This window comes from Dendropsophus ebraccatus, chromosome 1 (genome assembly GCF_027789765.1).
Source record: "Dendropsophus ebraccatus isolate aDenEbr1 chromosome 1, aDenEbr1.pat, whole genome shotgun sequence".
NCBI lineage: Eukaryota > Metazoa > Chordata > Amphibia > Anura > Hylidae > Dendropsophus > Dendropsophus ebraccatus.
This window is the reverse complement of record NC_091454.1, coordinates 192202729-192220583: the sequence shown is the minus strand read 5'-3', so window position 1 is coordinate 192220583 and position 17855 is coordinate 192202729. Positions and strand designations below refer to the sequence as shown.

The window sequence follows — 17855 nt, the reverse complement described above, 5'->3', positions numbered from 1 at the left end:
ATGTAATTAACCTCTATGAATTATGGAGGGACTAGTGGATTCATATTTAGTATAAGGGCTTTCACATGCTGTATGTTGATATCTCTACTGCACATTCCTATTGCTTAAAGGGAAACTATCAGCAGGTTAGATGAAGCTAAACTGCTGATAGCTCCCTATTACGCAGGAGGAGCTGAGAATGAAGGTATATCTCTCACCTTCATCCTCGGTGTCGTTCCCGTGCAGTTAGTCTTTTACTCCTCAGTCCAATAAGACCATTAGGTCCATAGCTGGCCCGCTCTATTGAATATCATTAGAAGGGGTTGGCCGGGATCGGATCAGCACTATGGAGGGTGGGGCAGCGCTGCTTACAGGTGCCCCAGTGCTCTTAATGGTCTTACTGGACCAAAGAGTAAAAGTCTAACTGCATGGGAACGGCGCCGAGGATGAAGGTAAAGGACATACCTTCATCGTCGGTGCCTCCTGCGCAATAGGGAGCTATCAGCAGGTTAGATTCGTCTAACCTGCTGATAGGTGCCCTTTAACTCCATACATATGTCCATGTTTTTATGATGACACTGTTTGTACAATTTTTTTGTGGATCCAGGATCAATGTTATGGGTATCCCAGGGATCGAGGCTACAGATCCAACCATAACTTCTGGGAGACCTCATGTTTCTATAATTATGTTTTATTATATCAAAACAGATTCAGGTTATGGATCATTGAGAGGGTACCACCAAAGAGTGCCTTGCTCATTACAATAACATAAAGGTCAACAACAGGATCAGGACATTGCTTCTTCATGATTTCATGAACCAGTTATGATTTTAAAGGGTTTGTTCAGAGAGAGGAAGAAGTTCAGCGTCTTGGTGCTCCACTTCCACCCTCAGCATGTTTTAAAGTGTACCTTCTGAACTAAAAGGGGGCAAGGGCTAAGTCACAGTCATTATGTGCGAGTAAAACCAGCACGGGATGTCTGATAACTGCACAATCATGCAACTATGGGACATCGCGTGTGGACATGGCATTGCCCAAATGTGAGGATCAAAACTTAGAACCCATCCCCTCTAATATTAAAAGGTATACGTTTGAGATGTGCCGAGGGTGGAAGTGGAGCACAGAACAGGTAACACCTTCTCTGCTCCCTAGACAACCCCTTTAACAATTGGTTTACCAACTGCCTGGATGCCATCTTTGCTACTAACTTATGCATTCCATCTATATAGAGATAGTATAATATAATTTATTTTTGTTTCAGGGCAAACTTGATGCACTTTGGGTTCTCCTGAGAAAAGGATACAGTCGGGTGTCAATAATGAGACCACAGCCTGGAGATAAGGTAAGGTTGTCTACCATCACTTCTTTATTCTAAATTCTAAATTCAGGAATGTTGTGGGATGGTCGCACTTATTTTTTTAAGGCAACCAACATTATTAACTTCTAAAAGAGGCCTTAAAGTTAGTTTCTAATCCCAAACTACAAGTGATTTATTGTAGAGTATAAATAGTCCACTATCATCCTGTAGACAATCCCAAGTCTGCGCTCATGTTTTTTTCAAAAGCATGGAGCAGGGCAACCCCCAATATGGAAAATTTACACTTTAAGACAATTTAGGAAAACTTAAGAGGGCTTGTTTTGTGTTGAAAAAGATTTAAGAAATACGGTGAGAGAAAAGTGAAAAGTTGTGTGCTGAATTTTATCTTGGATAGTCTAAATCTGTCGGAAATCTGTACCTGTACCCTCCACCTCAATGCAAATGGAGGTCCATATAAGAGGGAACTTAAACCAGGCAATTGCCCAGGGGGTCCAAAACAAAGAGGAGTACCCATAAACAGAGTGCCCAGCAACATCGTACAGTCCTCCGGTGGGTCTTTAGGACAGGCTTATTTCCAGTATTTTTGTCAGTGTTTGGTTCTTATTTTTGGAAATCATTTTTAAAATCAGTATTTTTATCCCAAACAAGGAGTGGACCCAGTACAGAGAAAAACTATAGTTGTTCAGGGAACCTTCTAGAGATGGAAGGAGCAAGATCAAGTTTCTCCTAAGAAAAAAGGAAAATATAGTAAGAGTACCATAAAGAGAGAAAAAGACTTACAGAGGCTGTGGGGAGAAAGTGTACATGTGCCCCATTGCTTCACCATTGGACATTACAGGGCTTCAGGCAGGGCTTAGGAATACACTGTGGGCATTGCCACTCAAAGTGACCAGAGACTTTCTGGGACCAACTGGAAGCCAAACAGTTGCTATATAGCTCAGGGAACAGGAAGAAAAATAACATATACCTCACCTCAAAAGGGTAAAACCCTGTGTCAGCCATACCAGTCAGTTGTTTTGTAAAGAGACTTTACCTATTAATTGTGGCAGAATTTTTTTTTCGAAGTAAGGGTATATGCACACTTCGAAATCCCGTTGGATTACCCACCCCGGATTTTGCAATTCGGCCCCGCTCGCGGATGCTGGCGGACATGCGCATCTCCGCTGGTCCCATAGGCTTCATTATATGGTTTGCCAGATTCTGCTGTCCGCCCAAAGAATGACTGGGTTCATTCTTTGGGTGGATGACGGACCATAGAATGTGCTGATGGGACCAGCCAAGATTCGCGCATCCGCCAGCATCTGCTAGCAGGGGCAAGCTGCGGAATCCGTGTCGTGTGATCCGCCGGGATTCCATAATGTGCACATACCTTCAAGACTCCATATTTTACTGTGCCAATGTTTGACCCATTTTCTACCCTACATGATCAAGGGCACCCCACATACCTTCAGACTGGATAGGTGTTTTTTCCCCTTGACTATATCTGCACGCTCTTTGGGGGGGTTCTAGAAAATTCTGCATCTTTTTTCTATGTTTTGTACCTACTCCTGATTTTGGCTACAAATACTGAAGCCAACCTTATGCTGATTGCTGAGGCTGGAAATAATCCAGATAAAAGGGTCATGGTTACTTATGTTCGAGGACCACAGTACCTCCTGCAGAGCTTTATGTAGATAGCAAGCACCTAGCCGTCTAGTCATTTGTAGCTTTGTACATGAAGGGAATCCAGGCAGATGTTCTGCATGATAAGTGCAGTGGTAGTTCCAGTGCTTGAACCATATCGATCTATGTGTCAGGCACTTTGTTGGTCATCCTGTGACACTCCTTCGAGCTCCCTGCGGCTGATGCATCCCATAGTATATAGCCATAGTATGCCCCACAGTATATACATTTTCCATAGGCAGGATTCGATCACTGTTGGTTTAGAAATCATTGCACCACTTTGCTATAATCCTGCTTTCTTATGTGGCTGGGTAGACGATGGGCCCCAAGGTGCTAAATCTATATTGTGGTTGCAACCACCATAGCTATGCAGCATCCTTAGTTTTCCTTGTAAGGGATATTTTATGGAATATTTTTATTTCACGAGGTGCAATAAAATCCATATATCTACACGAATCCAAGTAAAACAAAGGTCCACCTAAGCGAGGGTTGTTATCTCCAATGAAGTAATGAAATAGGGTTACGAAATTCCTGGCAAGGAGAAGGAGACTAAAATGTTTCTCTTTTGTTTGCGGCTATTGATGAGGAATCTAAACATGAGGTCATAGAATTATGTGGTAGAAAAAATACATCTACTTCTGAGCACTGGAGCGAGAGCGCTGGAAGAGAGCGGCAGCTGAGGGAGCCGGGGATGCTTTCTTTGGACAGGGAACTTGTAAATTGAGAAAGTAAAACTACAAGATATACAACATGTATATCCTAAAGAAAGACATATTGCTGCTTGTTCTTCATTATAATGATGGTCTTCTGTTTTTTTACATATATCGGTTTGTCTTTCTCTGTCCTTCACCCAGTAGTCAGTGTAATACAGATTTATAACACTCATGTTATTCTTTTGTAAGGAAAATACTGAATAGCAAGTAGGAGAAAAGTAAAAGGGAGGACAATCTAAAAACTAGGGCTACTTGACTAAAACCACAAAAAAGGGCAACAGCAACCTACAGGTGCAAGCGCTTACTGTATATACTTCCCCCAGCATACACTCGATGTCTTCAGAGTCATGGTCCTACTATAGGATTCTCACACTAGCAATGGCCGGGGGGGGGGGGGAGTATGTACGGTAAGCAATTGCACCTGCAGGTTGCTGTTGCACTTTTTGTTTTTTGTTTGTACCTTAGCCACATACGGCGTGCAACTTACAGTGTAAACAGAGGCATAGGGGTGCTGCCAATTTTTGCTTTTTTCTATTTTACCTCATCAGGCATGTCAAAAGATATTGATCACAGGGGGTCTCACTGCTCAAATCTCCTGTGATCCAGAGATATAGCCAGGGAGAGACATGGCAGCAGCACAGGCCACTTCCGCCTGGCAACTAATTATGACAATGCAGCCTCCAAGACTTCCGGGATTGGCTGTTACATAGATATGGACAGGGAGTGGATGGAACGGCTGCCATGCTGTCTCCTATATCTCTGGATTACAGTGGATCTTAGTGAGAACCACTTTGATCAAAAACATTAATTTTTTTTTTTCATGACAGGTGCTCTCTCTAAGTGACATTAAAAGAGATCTAAAGCATAACTGGAATATGGAGGCCCAAGTACTATAAGCAGAGATGACCCAAACTACTGGAAGTTCTGTTTAAAAAAATGTGGTACACTCTGCATTTGATTCTCGGTGGCTGGAGAAGACGGTGCAGCACTAGCTGCATCCATCTTCCGCAGCCACCGAAAGTAAATTGCTGAGCATTAGGCACTTTCCCGACACAGAACTTTGCTCATCTCTAAGTATAGTAGGGGATGTCAGCAGGTAGGGTACCCAGTAGGAATAATGGGGAAGATTTATCAAACATGGTATAAAGTAAAACTGTCTCAGTTGCCCCTAGCAACCAATCAGATTCCACCTTTCATTTTCCAAAGAGTTTGTGAGGAATGAAAAGTGGAATCTGATTGGTTGCTAAGGGCAACTGAGCCAGTTTCACTTTACACCACTTTACACATACATTTTTGGTGTTTTTTTTTGCTAAATTTGCACTTTGGACTCACGCAGACTAATAAATTCCTCTCATAGTGTATTCATATGTTATGTGAGAGGAGGACACTCAGGGAAACACAGGTGCTACAATATTTTCTTAAAGCAACTCTGTACCCACAATCTGCCCCCCCCCCCCCACCAAAGCACTTGTACATTTTGGATAGCTGCTTTTAATCCAAGATCTGCCCTGGGGTCCGTTCGGCAGGTGACGCAGTTATTGTCCTAAAAAACAACTTTTAAACTTGCAGCACTGTGCCCAACGGGAGTATCTGTGCCCTAACTTTGCACAACCCCTCCGTCCCTTCTCCCCACCCTCTTCATCATTAGGAATGCTCCAGGCAGATTGCCTCCTATTCCCCACCTGTGCAGTGTTAACATGGAGAAAATGTTCCAGTGGCATCCTAATGATAAAGAGGGTGGGGAGGAGGGACGGAGGGGTCGTGCAAAGTTAGGGCACAGATACTCCCGTTGGGCACAGGGCTGCAAGTTTAAAAGTTGTTTTTAGGACAATAACTGCATCACCTGCCGCATCGACCCCAGGAAAGATCTTGGATTTAAAGCAGCTATCTGAATGTACAAGCGGTTTGGGGGGATCAGATTGTGGGTACAGAGTCACTTTAATGTCGTATATCTAAAAGTTTAGTTACACATTAGAGAGAGGGGACCAGGTTAGAAGACATTGCAGCAGCAGACATTGGGAGAAGTGTACTCAATGCTTATAGGCAGGAGGTTTTCAGGTCAATGGGAAAAAAGTAGCAGCAAGCACTGTGTTGTGTATATACAGTATAATATAGTTCATCTTGCACAATGACATCTGTTAAGTCTTTCCTTAAATGAGTGGGATGAGGAACTTTCCTGTATACAACATAGCAAATAGTTTGTGCATCTTTGCTAGTGCCCTGCCGGGACCTTCCAGGTATTCCAAATGGAACATACTGGAGCACGGTGGCCGCCAATGTTACAAGGGCAGATAATGGTCACATAATGATCTGCTTTCTTTCCTGTAGGAATTAGTGCTGTCTTCCCATATTACCTTATAGGGTATTATCCATGACACAAATACAGAAAAAATCTTGTTTTTATGCCTTTCATCTTTAACGTGTCTTATGGTCTGGACTATCCTATAACTGAAAACATAAGTTATTGCAAAAGGTCATTGTTTTGTAAAGCCTAAGTACAGTGACAAAACAACATGCTCCAGATGACATCTTCTCTTCTACATCTGTCAACCAAATGACATAATTTCCTGTCTCAGCAACCACATAGTGTAGCCTCCCAGTACAGCCAAAGGTCCCCATACACATAAGAACAATGTCGGCCAAACCCAGCAATTTGCCGGCATCAGCCAATTATCTTATGTATATGGGGGTGTGCCGACTCCTCCCAACACATGATTTCTAGGAAAAGTAGGCTGCTAACGTTCAACGCCTAATCCTTTTGCTTTCAAGGGAGATAACCCACCTTATGGATACGTCAGGTAGTGCCCCCCTCCCAGTGAGAACATGTGTTTACACTGATTATAAAATGTCAGGTGTTGCATTGGTTTGGGCCCAGTAATGATGTCATGTTTAGTGACAGCATCCGCTATGGACCTAAGTCCTGAAGTCACTGTAGAGACTAGTGCAACCCTTACTATGGTGCTCTGGAGCACCTCATGCAGCCATTTGTCATGCACTATTATAGCCCTTTCTGCACCACTCGTGAGCAGAACAGCATATGGTACCAATGGAATCAAGACTATGGTGACCCAGTACCATGTATGTGGGCAAACTCTGGTGGCCCTGAACCTGTTATAACTTTCAGGCTGGCTGACCCAAGAGTCATTGGGGTGGTTCCCGGTGGCTTCTGCTTGCCCTGCAAAGCTTGGTTGATAGAGCTCTTCATATTCCCAAATGGAAAAAAGATCTATCACTCAAGGCTGGTGGGGCTGAGGGAAGCCACCAAGGACAACCCTGATAACTTTAGGTTTGGGCAGCAATGAAGTGATAACAGGTTCCCTGTACAAGATCCACTTGTTCAGTGTCATTGGTAAAATCCCAAAAGATGGTAGTCAGATGTTAAAGTGGTACTCCTACAAAAAAAAAAAATCATTCAAATCAACGCATGTTAGAAAGTTATAAAGATATGTATTTTACTTCTATTTAAAAATCTCAAGTTTTCCAGTACTTATCAGCTGCTGTATTTCCTGCAGGAAGTGGTGTATTCTTTCCAGTCTGACACAGTGCTCTCTGCTGCCTCCTCTGTCCTCGTCCGGAACTGTCCAGAACAGTTTCAGATCCCCAAAACCTTTTCTGCTTTGGGCAGTTCATGTCATGGACAGAGGTGGCAGCAGAGGGCACTGTGTCAGACTGGAAAGAATACAACACTTTCCGCAGCACATACAACAGCTGATAAGTAGTGTAAAACTTGAAATTTTAAATTTATATAACTTTTTGACACCATTTTGAAAGAAAAAAAAGATTTACAGGAGACTCTCTCTTTGTTCTTTTGAGACTATGTTGCTCCCTGTTGGAAAGATGAGCTTAATACAAGTAAAATAAAAATAAAAAGGCGGTTCTGTTATTGTGCCTGCCCGCAAGAAGAAGGAGAAGGGGGTTGTTACAGGTCATTATCAGTCCCAGCTGCTTCCAATAATATCTGAGCGCAGGTCACATGGGGATTCCTGCGGTTTTCTCACATGTTCGGAAGCTCAACATTCTCCATTCTCCTACATCATTAATGGAGTATTTTTACAATGATTTAACAACAGAAGGGTAGGAAGCTGGGATGAGCAACATCTTCAAAGGCTACGTATCTTGTTTTTATGCTGGGCTTATGGCAAACAGATAAGAAAAAAAGCAACAAGCTGTCCCTGGAAATAAACGTTAACCCTTTGTTTCCTGATAAGTCCTCCAAGCCACATTAACACGGCATAGCCCATATTTGTTGCTAGTCTACGTATACACAAATACACTATTTGTGGTTGGCCTCCAGAGCTACTATTGGACTTTGCTGTGTTTTATACTCTTTATATCCAATACACTGGTTTGGACGCGCACTTGGTTTGCCAGACTCGGCTTACAATGGCTCTGTCGATCTAGATCCAAGTCCAGGTTGGCCCAGGACCAGTTACTCTCTTACGTCTACCACTATAGTTTTCCAGATCTGGAGGTGATCCATTTCAGCTCCACCTCAATGCTTCAACTACTTTCTGCAGTTTCAGCTCCAGAGTTAGCGGTGAAAGAATTTCTTTTTAAGAAAACATAGTAGAATGAAAGTTAATTCATTGTAAATATTAATACTACATTTTACACTTCATTTTAAAACATTAAGCTGGCCGAAGCCGCGGTAACTTCAGTAGCCAAAATCCGGATCCAAACACTACACCTCGACTTTCTTTTCTCCAACTTTTATCGTGCAAATTCTACTTCTACTCCAGGATAGCACAGTTAAGGGCTATGTATACAGACACAAAAATATTTTACTATTTCAGTGCATCTAAAACAAAAAATTTTAAAAATTTATGTTAAGGAATAGTAGTGACCTTAAAAAAGCCTACTGTGTTTACACAGTTAAAGACTACTAAGGCCTCGTAAAAAAATTGATAGACAAAATAGCACAGCATAGTGCAATATATTGTCCAGTAAAATGCCAGACACTATGACGAAAGTTGAACTGACCCAATTAAACTCAATGATGTACGTCAGGCGCCATCAGGGTCTGGCATACAGTCTGACAGTCTTCTGTCTTCCATATGCTATGTTTTCTACGGAGTGTGCTTTAATAATAAGAAAAGACAGAGAGGAGTAACGTATGACTACAGGTTCTGACTACACACCAGGTTTGTAGTCTGTAACCATGGATACACACAGGTTTGCCTAAGGGCCCTATTACACAGAGTGATAATCGGCAAAATCAAGCTGCTTCGGCTGATTATCGTTTTGTGTATTAGAGACAATGATCAGCCGATGACAATGATCATCGGCTGATTGTGTCTTGTGGTCCTGACCTAAAATCATTCGCCATTGGGCACACATCGCTACGTGTAATAACAATGAACGACTGACGGCTTATGACTGGGTAAAAAACATAGCTATATACATTACCTCTTCACAGCCCCTGCTGTTCTCCTGCCCTGTGCTTGCTTCCCAGAGCTGACGCTGTAGCTTCAGAGCGGGTCTCTGAACCGGTTGAGTGGCCTGTCAGTTCAGAGACCTGCTCTGAAGCTACATCTGCAGCTTTGGGAAGCAAGCAGAGGGCAGAAGACCACAGAAGTTCCTTGGACAGAAATGGCAGCAGAGAGCATAGTGTCAGACTGGAAAAAAACACCACTTCCTGCAGGACATACAGCAGCTGATAAGTACAAGAAGATATTTTAAATATTTTGAAAAAAATTACAAACTTTCTAACACCAATTGATTTGAAAACCCCTTTAATATAAATATATAATACTTATAATTAATATATATACTTTCATGTTAATGTGGTTTTCTGAGATGATATATTTTTTTGTATTTAAATAAAAAATTTAAATTATACAAATTTTAATACATCAATATATTTTATTTGAATTACATTTTTTTTACCCTTTCCATACACTATAGAGGCATATAAAGCTTCAGCAGATACACTGAATGAAGGGGCCTTGTGACTGCTGTCCGGAGATGACCTCCAATGTAATGTATAGGTGGGGGGAGTGAGGCAATGTAAGGGAATTGATATTGGCTGCATTCTTTATATCCCCTTCAAGTAAGAGAATTAGGACACTGAGACAATCTGTCATATTTTCATGCTAATAGCTAAAAAATCTGCTCCTTTTGCACTTTTGCAAAGTCCCAATATAAGGATCCTGCAAAACATCATTATGACAAGCTGCCACATAAATATTCAAGTACAGTTATTGTGGTATATGCCATTACGTCTATAGTCAGATTTACTGGTTTTTAAGGCAGATTGCTGAAAATAAAAACTTTTTCTTTTAACATGGCAAGCGATTGCATCTACACCTATAGACAAAAAAAGGATTAACTGCAGCACTGAAAACATCCAGTGTGCACAGGGGTTTACGCCATCAAATATAAAATTATTGGAAAAATTGCAAAATTGGTTCAAGCAGGTTTAAATGTTACTAAACAGACATGTTAGGGGTCATCACCGATCCTGGATCAAGAGTTAAACAGAGAGAAACAGATGCGTATCATACAGTATACATGGCTTCAGTTTAAGGGGAAAATAGTTCTAGTTTATGAGCAGCTGCAGAAAGGCCGGGTGAACACTGATGCATAGCTGCCAAACTCTGTTTTTCTGACTATTTAATAACATTTTCTTGGGTGGAAGAGTATGGTTTATAGTGGTCATCGACCTATTCCTGGAAGTAGAACTAATACCTGGCATTGCTGAGAACAAAACTGACAAGACCCATATTGCTTAAAGTTGTTAAAACCTTTGACACTTTTTTTTTGTCCGTGCACACATGGAGAAAAGTGAGTACAAGTCATGTAATCCCTAAGTAAGGTGTAGCAACATACTGAATATTCCAATAATACATCATATACAAGCATATATACATTGTTATTGGGTGTTGCGTGTGCTTCTGTGCTGCTTTGTTAACAGCATTTAGAGGTATGCTTTACAGCAGCTACATTAACATAGGAAACAATATATAACACAGGTCAACAGCATTTTTGGGGCCAAAGATATTTCAACGAATTTAGGGTAACTTTGGGGTGCTGATTCTGAATATGTCATCAGTTTTGCCAGATTGGCTCAAGTTTTTGAGAGTTTTCGTGAAATGTGTAAAAAAAAAGACGTAATTTGCTACACGCGCATTAATTTTATTGCTATTGTCATGAATACAATAAATTTTACAAAGTAAATGTTGATTTTAGTTTATTTTAACTAGTTTTAGAAAGTAATCTTCAAAAATGAACAAGACATGAAAAAAAACTTGAGCCAATCTGGCAAAACTGATAGCATATTCAGAATCAGCACCCCAAAAATACCCCAAAATCATTAAAATATTTTGGACACCAGTAATTTTTTTTTTTTTTGTTGACCTGTGTAATAGAGCTGCCACATTGACTTCTATACCATAGTTTTCTAGGCATGTTCTGTGACCTGTGCAAATGTCATTGTGCAGGGAGGCGCAAGGATGAGGTGTGACCATCAAACATTGTGTGTGACCTAATCCTCTCTTATTTATATACTAATGCCACCTATCATTATAATCCTGCCTGTGATGAGGAGAAGACTGCTGAGAAACTTACTCTAGAGAATAGGAAGTGCTAGCTTATTATTAGGCTTAGTGGCCAGAATGGAAACTGCAATATTTCAGGATTATTTTAAATGATAGATACTAAATTTTTAAATAATTTGGGGGGGGGGGGGATTCCTATCAACTGAAAGTCTGCTTTTAAGTATTGTGTTGTTTTTTAAGTCCAATATTTTATGCTGATTATTATGTCTTGATAATGGTTAAAGTTCCATTCTTCGGATGCAGAACATTAATCACCTTGTTCAGTCATATTTATAACTGTTAAAACTACAGCTCTTATCATATCCTGATAAACTGGACAGTCCAAAAGTCCTGTTAGATGTCCAGATTTACGACCGTCTACCGAAGCAAACGTACGCCAATCTCGCCTTCACACGGCACAGCTAATTGAGTGGCCGAGCTGCACAGTCGTTCCCTGTATCATTTTTACTGCCATTTAAATAAATTGCTATTGGTCACACGTCCCCTGTTTAATAAGCAATGATTTATATGACGGCTCAAAAGATGCGATCAGCCAACGAACTGACATTTTCCAGCTCCTCGGCTGATCACTGACACTTTTACAAGTGGCGATTATCAGCCGGAGGAGCGTTTCTAGCAACTCTCCTTGCTGATAATAGCTCCATGTAAAAGAGGCCCAAACACTGCAGTCATATAGTAGCAGCACGTTTGCACAAAAACAAAATTGAATTTTAAAATATACCAGAAATATATCAGAGGAGTTTCCAGTCCACCAGATAGTGGTGAGCCTCCTCTAATGCATATTAGCAGGAGAATTGACACAAGTCTTTAGGAAGCAGCCTGTGTCACTAGCACTGCAGCCACAGCACAGTGTGGCAGCAACAAGCAGGGATAACTGTCATTCACTGCTCACTCTGGGCCAGTTTGGCATGGCTACAGCGCTAGTAACACAGGCAGCTTTCCAAAATGTCACCTCTTACTGCTGTCACTAAATGTAAAAAAAAAATATATATATATATACATTTTTTAATAAAGTTTTATTGCAAAATTGTGTAACTTTATTCTTTATTAAAGAAAATTAAAGAGAATTTATAAAAAATATGTATATAATTTATTAACCAGATTTTATCCACCAGAATACCCCTTTAAGTAGAATAGGATTTTAAAGTTACTGTCATTTGATCTGAAGTTACTATGGAGCCCTAGACTTACAGAATATACATAGATTTGTAAATACACAAAACCGTACACATTTGTACTGGACTTATTGGATGGGTTTGTTGAATGGAATCTTGCCCAATTCTGGGCAAAAAAAAAAGACTGAAGGGCCATTTCCTATACCTTATATAATACCTGGTCCAGGATGTGAGAGAATAAGTCCATTTCTCTTTGTCCTCCGTGAATGGGGTATGTGTATACAGTCTGTAATTAATGTTGTGCAGACAACAGAGTTTATGAGACCGTACATTAATCCATTCCTACAAGCACCGCTAACATAATATTTTCCAGACCTCCTTCTCCAAACCTCAAGGGAATTGTTTAACACATTCACCATGAGGAACATATTTGGAGACTATGCCCATCACTCAGAGAGTTAGATTTTGCTGAGGTGAGAGAGAATATGAATCCATTGAGTTCCAAGTTCCCTTCCATTATATATACCCATTCTAGAATCAGATAAACGCTCGCCCATGCCTTCCCAAGTGTTGCAGAACTTGCTCTAGTGAGTTAATATCCTTATGTGACCCTCGGCTGACAGATTTCCACCTCGAGTGCAGCCAAAGAATCTGCCATATAATTCACATAGTTTCAAATCTCAGTGCAATTTATTTGGGCTCTATTTAGCTTCTCGGTTCCAGCCGCGGGTTTAAGTGTTTGAAGCAGCTGTGTCATTTTTGGAAAATAACTAAAAGGCAAGTCCGGCTAGCCTAACCCTTTCCATGCTATGCATTGTATTAATAGTTTTATGGCTCGTTTAATTACATTACCTGATGTCAGAATGTTATGTCATAGTTCAGGCCTATTATGCGGTAGCGTCCAGTTGGAATACAATATTACATTGCCCTGCCTCTAACAAATGTAACATAGTAACATAGTTAATAAGGCTGAAAAAAACTGTGTTGATCCAGAAGAAGGCAAAAACACTTGTGAGGCAGATGCCAGTTGCCCCATCACAGGGAGCAAAATTCCTTCCTAACTCCAAAATGTCGTAATAAATACCTGGATCAACGTTTTATCAAATTAAATAGAGTGCTCATAACTTGTAATATTATATTCTTCAACGTATGTTCATTTCTCTTTATTTTTTTTTATGATTTCAGGGAAGATGCATCAATTTCACAAGGGAAAAGAAATCAATGCCACCGAGATATCCATTGAATAATGCTTCTCATAGTTCTCCTTCATCCAGTCCAATCTATACCCCGCCTCATAGCCCAATCTACACCCCTCCTCCTCCAATAACTCCACCTCCTCAACCAACACATTCTCCTCCACCTGTTCCATCTCCAACGAGCTGTCTTCCACCCCCACCATTGGCTTCACCTCCTTGCAGAGCTCCACCACCCAGCAGACCCCCACCTCGACCTTCACTTTAGATCTTTTATCTCCAGAATGGCTGGAGATTCATCTTAAGAAGCTCTTCATCTTGAATGGATGTGATGTTCATTGGAACACCTTAGACCAAAACTACTTACCAAACCACTCTTAGATTTTATCCATGTTGAGTTGTGGATTAATTCATACTTGGGAAATCCTAAACGAATTGTCATCTCTATATATTTGGTCAACTATGGAAACCATTCACGTATTGTATTGGCTAAAAAAGATGGAACTGAAATCCCCCACCCCACTTACCAAAAACTAAAAACTCTAGCATTCCCGCAAGACATCTTTGCCGAGGATCTTTTCAACAAGTCTGATTCTACAAGTGTACGAAAGCCGAATGAAAATGGAATGCAATGAAAGTTTCTCTGTCAGCTTGAAACGCGTTGATGTATCTACTTACTAAAGTATATGGGGTGGATTTTGTATTTGAAAAAGGTTTTGAAATACAAAAATTATTTAATTACCAAAGAATACTGCATCAGCTATTGACCACTATGGATTGATGAGAAAATTCTGAAGATACATCAAGCTAATTCTATTGTTTGATACATTGGGTGCATTACCTTAATATGTTCAAGCTGTTCCTTGTACAAAGAACCAATATATGACAGCACCGATGGGCCAATTTCAAAAACTTAAGTAGACTGAAGAAGACGTCATTGGTTTCCTGGTGGATCACAATGATCGATGAACCAAAGTTCTTCCTAAACTCTTTCAGGGTATTGAAATGGCTTTGTCACCTGTAGGTGTACACACATTCACCAACATGGAAGATTTACAGACGTTTATCTTCTTCTTGGGCTTCTGTTGAGGCCTCATTGGAAATATAAAGTGAAAAGTATAAAGTCCCATCAGAGAAAGGGATTATATTCCGTATGGAAATTTATGAGATTGAACAGCAGAAGGCTGGACCTTTGCAATGAAAAGAAAAAAAACTGCTATAGCAGATTCTATAAAAGATTACTTTAGAGCTTCGCAATGCGTTGCTGAGCCCTCTATACAGAGGAATCATGGGTAAACTGATATTATGTATACACTAACATTGTCTTTTTGAAATATCCGTAAGTTAGAAGATATTGCTTATTGTAGTATAAGGGGCACTGGGTGTTGCTTATAGGGGTCGTTTCTTGTTTATCATCTGCTTCCTTTGTGGAACACACAATTCACATTATTACATGGTCACTGTTTTTTTACAATGTTGGCTGCCAGGTACAGAAATGTTTTTGTTTAATTTATTTGGGAGCTCAATGGCGCTATAGCAGAAATGTGCATAAAATTGAGCGAAAATGAAAAAAAGGGGTAATTTGAAAAAGAGTAAAGTCATTGTTTTCTGATATGAAAAGTGTAGACTGGGTACACTGGCAAGTGTAAATGGAAAAGGAAAATGTAACATAGAACAGATGGAAACTGATTGACAACATAAACAGTGGGAATGTTTTCGAGCTGCTATCTTGTAGGCCTTTTTTTCACAGAAAGTAGTACTATGTAACTATTGTCTTTTTAGGATATCTGTGTTTTAGCCATTTCATCTATTATAGGTTGGTCAACCTCCAAGAGAGACTAAATATAAAGTCTTATCATTCCCTGTTATAAAGCTGAGGGGAGGATGACGTGAAAACCGGAAAAACATCAGCAAGATTGGCGATCTTTTTCATTGGTCGATCATTGGGATTGACCTTTTAATTGTACTGATAATCGGCCTTTGGAAAAGCAGCTGTAGTCACCACAAATCTCCTGTTCTGAGGACTGCAACATGCATACAGATAACTGGTATCAAAACCTGTTCTATAAGCTTTATTGTTATAAGCTGCCCTTTCTGGTTTAGTGATCTTCAAAACACAAGATAACCTTTGATTGTCATATGTATATACATGTACCACAACCTTCATGTTTCATTTTTATTTCATGATCTTTGTAGTCTGCAGGTGAAATACTGTATTCTGTCTTATAGGAAAATTGAGGTCATAGCAATCTACAGTACCTTCTTCTTATTTTTTTTATTGAACTCTAGTTGAGCATTAAAAGCACTTTGTTATCCACAAAACTTTAATATATGAATTCCACATAACTACAGTATGGCTGTGTAATTTGCACCACACCACATACTGTAACAGAAGTCTGGTTTTGTAGTCCGGACCGCCCCCTGTAGCAGTAGTCTTACTGTGTAGTCTGGACTGTCCCCTACAACTGTAATCTGGCTATGTAGTCTGAACCTCCCCATATACCAGTTACCTACACTGCACCAAATACCAGTAAGTTTGTAGTCTGGACTGTCCCTTATAACAGTAATTTGTCTGTGTTGTCTGAAATGCCAGCTATAACAGTAGTCTGTCTGTAAATTGGAGTATTCCCTCCTACTAAAGCCTGATTGTGTATTCTAGAGCACCCAGATAACAGCAGTTTAGCCATTAATATAACCCACCCACTATTACAGTGGTCTAGCAATGCTGCCTGGAGTACCTCCTATAATAGTAGTCTGGTAGCACAATCTGGAGTGCTCCCAATAACATTGGCTTTGTGGTCTGGATCATCCCCTATAACAATAGCCTCGCTGTGTAGTCTGGACCTTGCTCTATAACAGTAGCCTGACTGTGTTGTTTCAAGTGTCCCCTTAAACAGCAATCTGTGTAGTCTCAATAATGTCCCTTATAATGGTAGTCTGGCTGTGCAATTTCCAATATTCCTTAAAACAGTACTTTGGTTGTGTAGTCTGGACCGCTCCAATAAAATAATAGTCTGGTATTTTTTTCTATAATAGTAGTCTGGCTTTGTAGTCTGCACCACCCCTATAATAGTAGTCTAGCTGTGTAGTCTGGACCTCCCCCTATAATAGTAGTCTGGCTGTGTAGTCTGGACCTCCCCCTATAATAGTATTCTGGCTGTGTAGTCGGAACCACCCCTATAATAGTAGTCTGGCTATGTAGTCTGGACCTTCCCCTATAATAGTAGTCTGGCTGTGTAGTCTGGACCTCCCCCTATAATAGTAGCCTGGCTGTGTAGTCTGGACCTCCCCCTATAATAGTAGCCTGGCTGTGTAGTCTGGACCTCCCCCTATAATAGTATTCCGGCTGTGTAATCTGAACCACCCCTATAATAGTAGTCTGGCTTTGTAGTCAGCACCACCCCTATAATAGTAGTCTGGCTGTGTAGTCTGGACCGCCCTCTGTAACTGTAGTCTGGCTGTTTGGTTTGCAGTGAACCTATAACAGCAGTCTGGCTATAAAGTCTAACTCTCCCCTTATAACCAATGTCTGGTCATGAACTCTGGACCACAATATAACAGCAGTCTGGCATTATAATTTGGATTCACAGAAAGTATGTAGGTACTGTACCCTGCACACATCAACAGGGGTGAAGTGAATAAAAAACCTATATATATATATATATATATATATATACTGTATATATATATATATATATATATATATATATATATATATTCGCAGGTGTGTACACAAGTCTTATATTTTTCTCCAAAAGTATATGTAGTATTTCCTACAAAAGTGGCTGTATGGGCCATTCACAGTTGCCCATACAGTTCCTAAAGGTGTAAGCAAAAACTTTTGTCTTCATATTACTTACAGTAGATTGAACATGAACTCCTCCTATTTTTTTGTGCTTCCTTTCTGTTGCTCCCAGCTTATATTATTTCACCTGTCTGAATAGCAGATATTTTTGTGCCCAAGCAGGACTTGTCGTATGGAATATCGTTATACAATGTGTTACAGTATTCACTACCCATGTACTGACAAACATCTGTCTATACACAATAAACCATTACATTACCATGGCTTTCCTGGCCAGATACCTACGTAGTTTATGAAGCCAAAAGAAATCTTCATAAATGTTTCTATTTTATTTGTATATTACAGCCCAACATCATTGTGCCTAATACTAAACTACGATATAATAGGGGCTTCACAGCAATTTTGGCCAAGACGGGACACACATTAAAAAAATAGAATGACACTATGTGAAATCTCAAATCTAAGTAAATGGGGACACACTGTGACCCACAAGAGGCCACAACCTGATGTGGGG

General features: G+C 40.3%; 1 protein-coding gene across 1 annotated transcript in view; it reads left to right on the top strand.

Moving 5' to 3' along the window:
* Positions 1-17206, top strand: part of ANTXR1 (ANTXR cell adhesion molecule 1) — a 121537-nt gene extending 104331 nt beyond the window's left edge. The window contains exons 17-18 of the mRNA XM_069943121.1: positions 1241-1321; positions 13529-17206. Of these exons, the coding sequence (XP_069799222.1) occupies positions 1241-1321; positions 13529-13804 (357 nt within the window). The 3' untranslated portion in view covers positions 13805-17206. The remainder of the gene's footprint in view (positions 1-1240; positions 1322-13528) is intronic.
* The last annotated feature ends 649 nt before the right edge of the window (positions 17207-17855 follow it).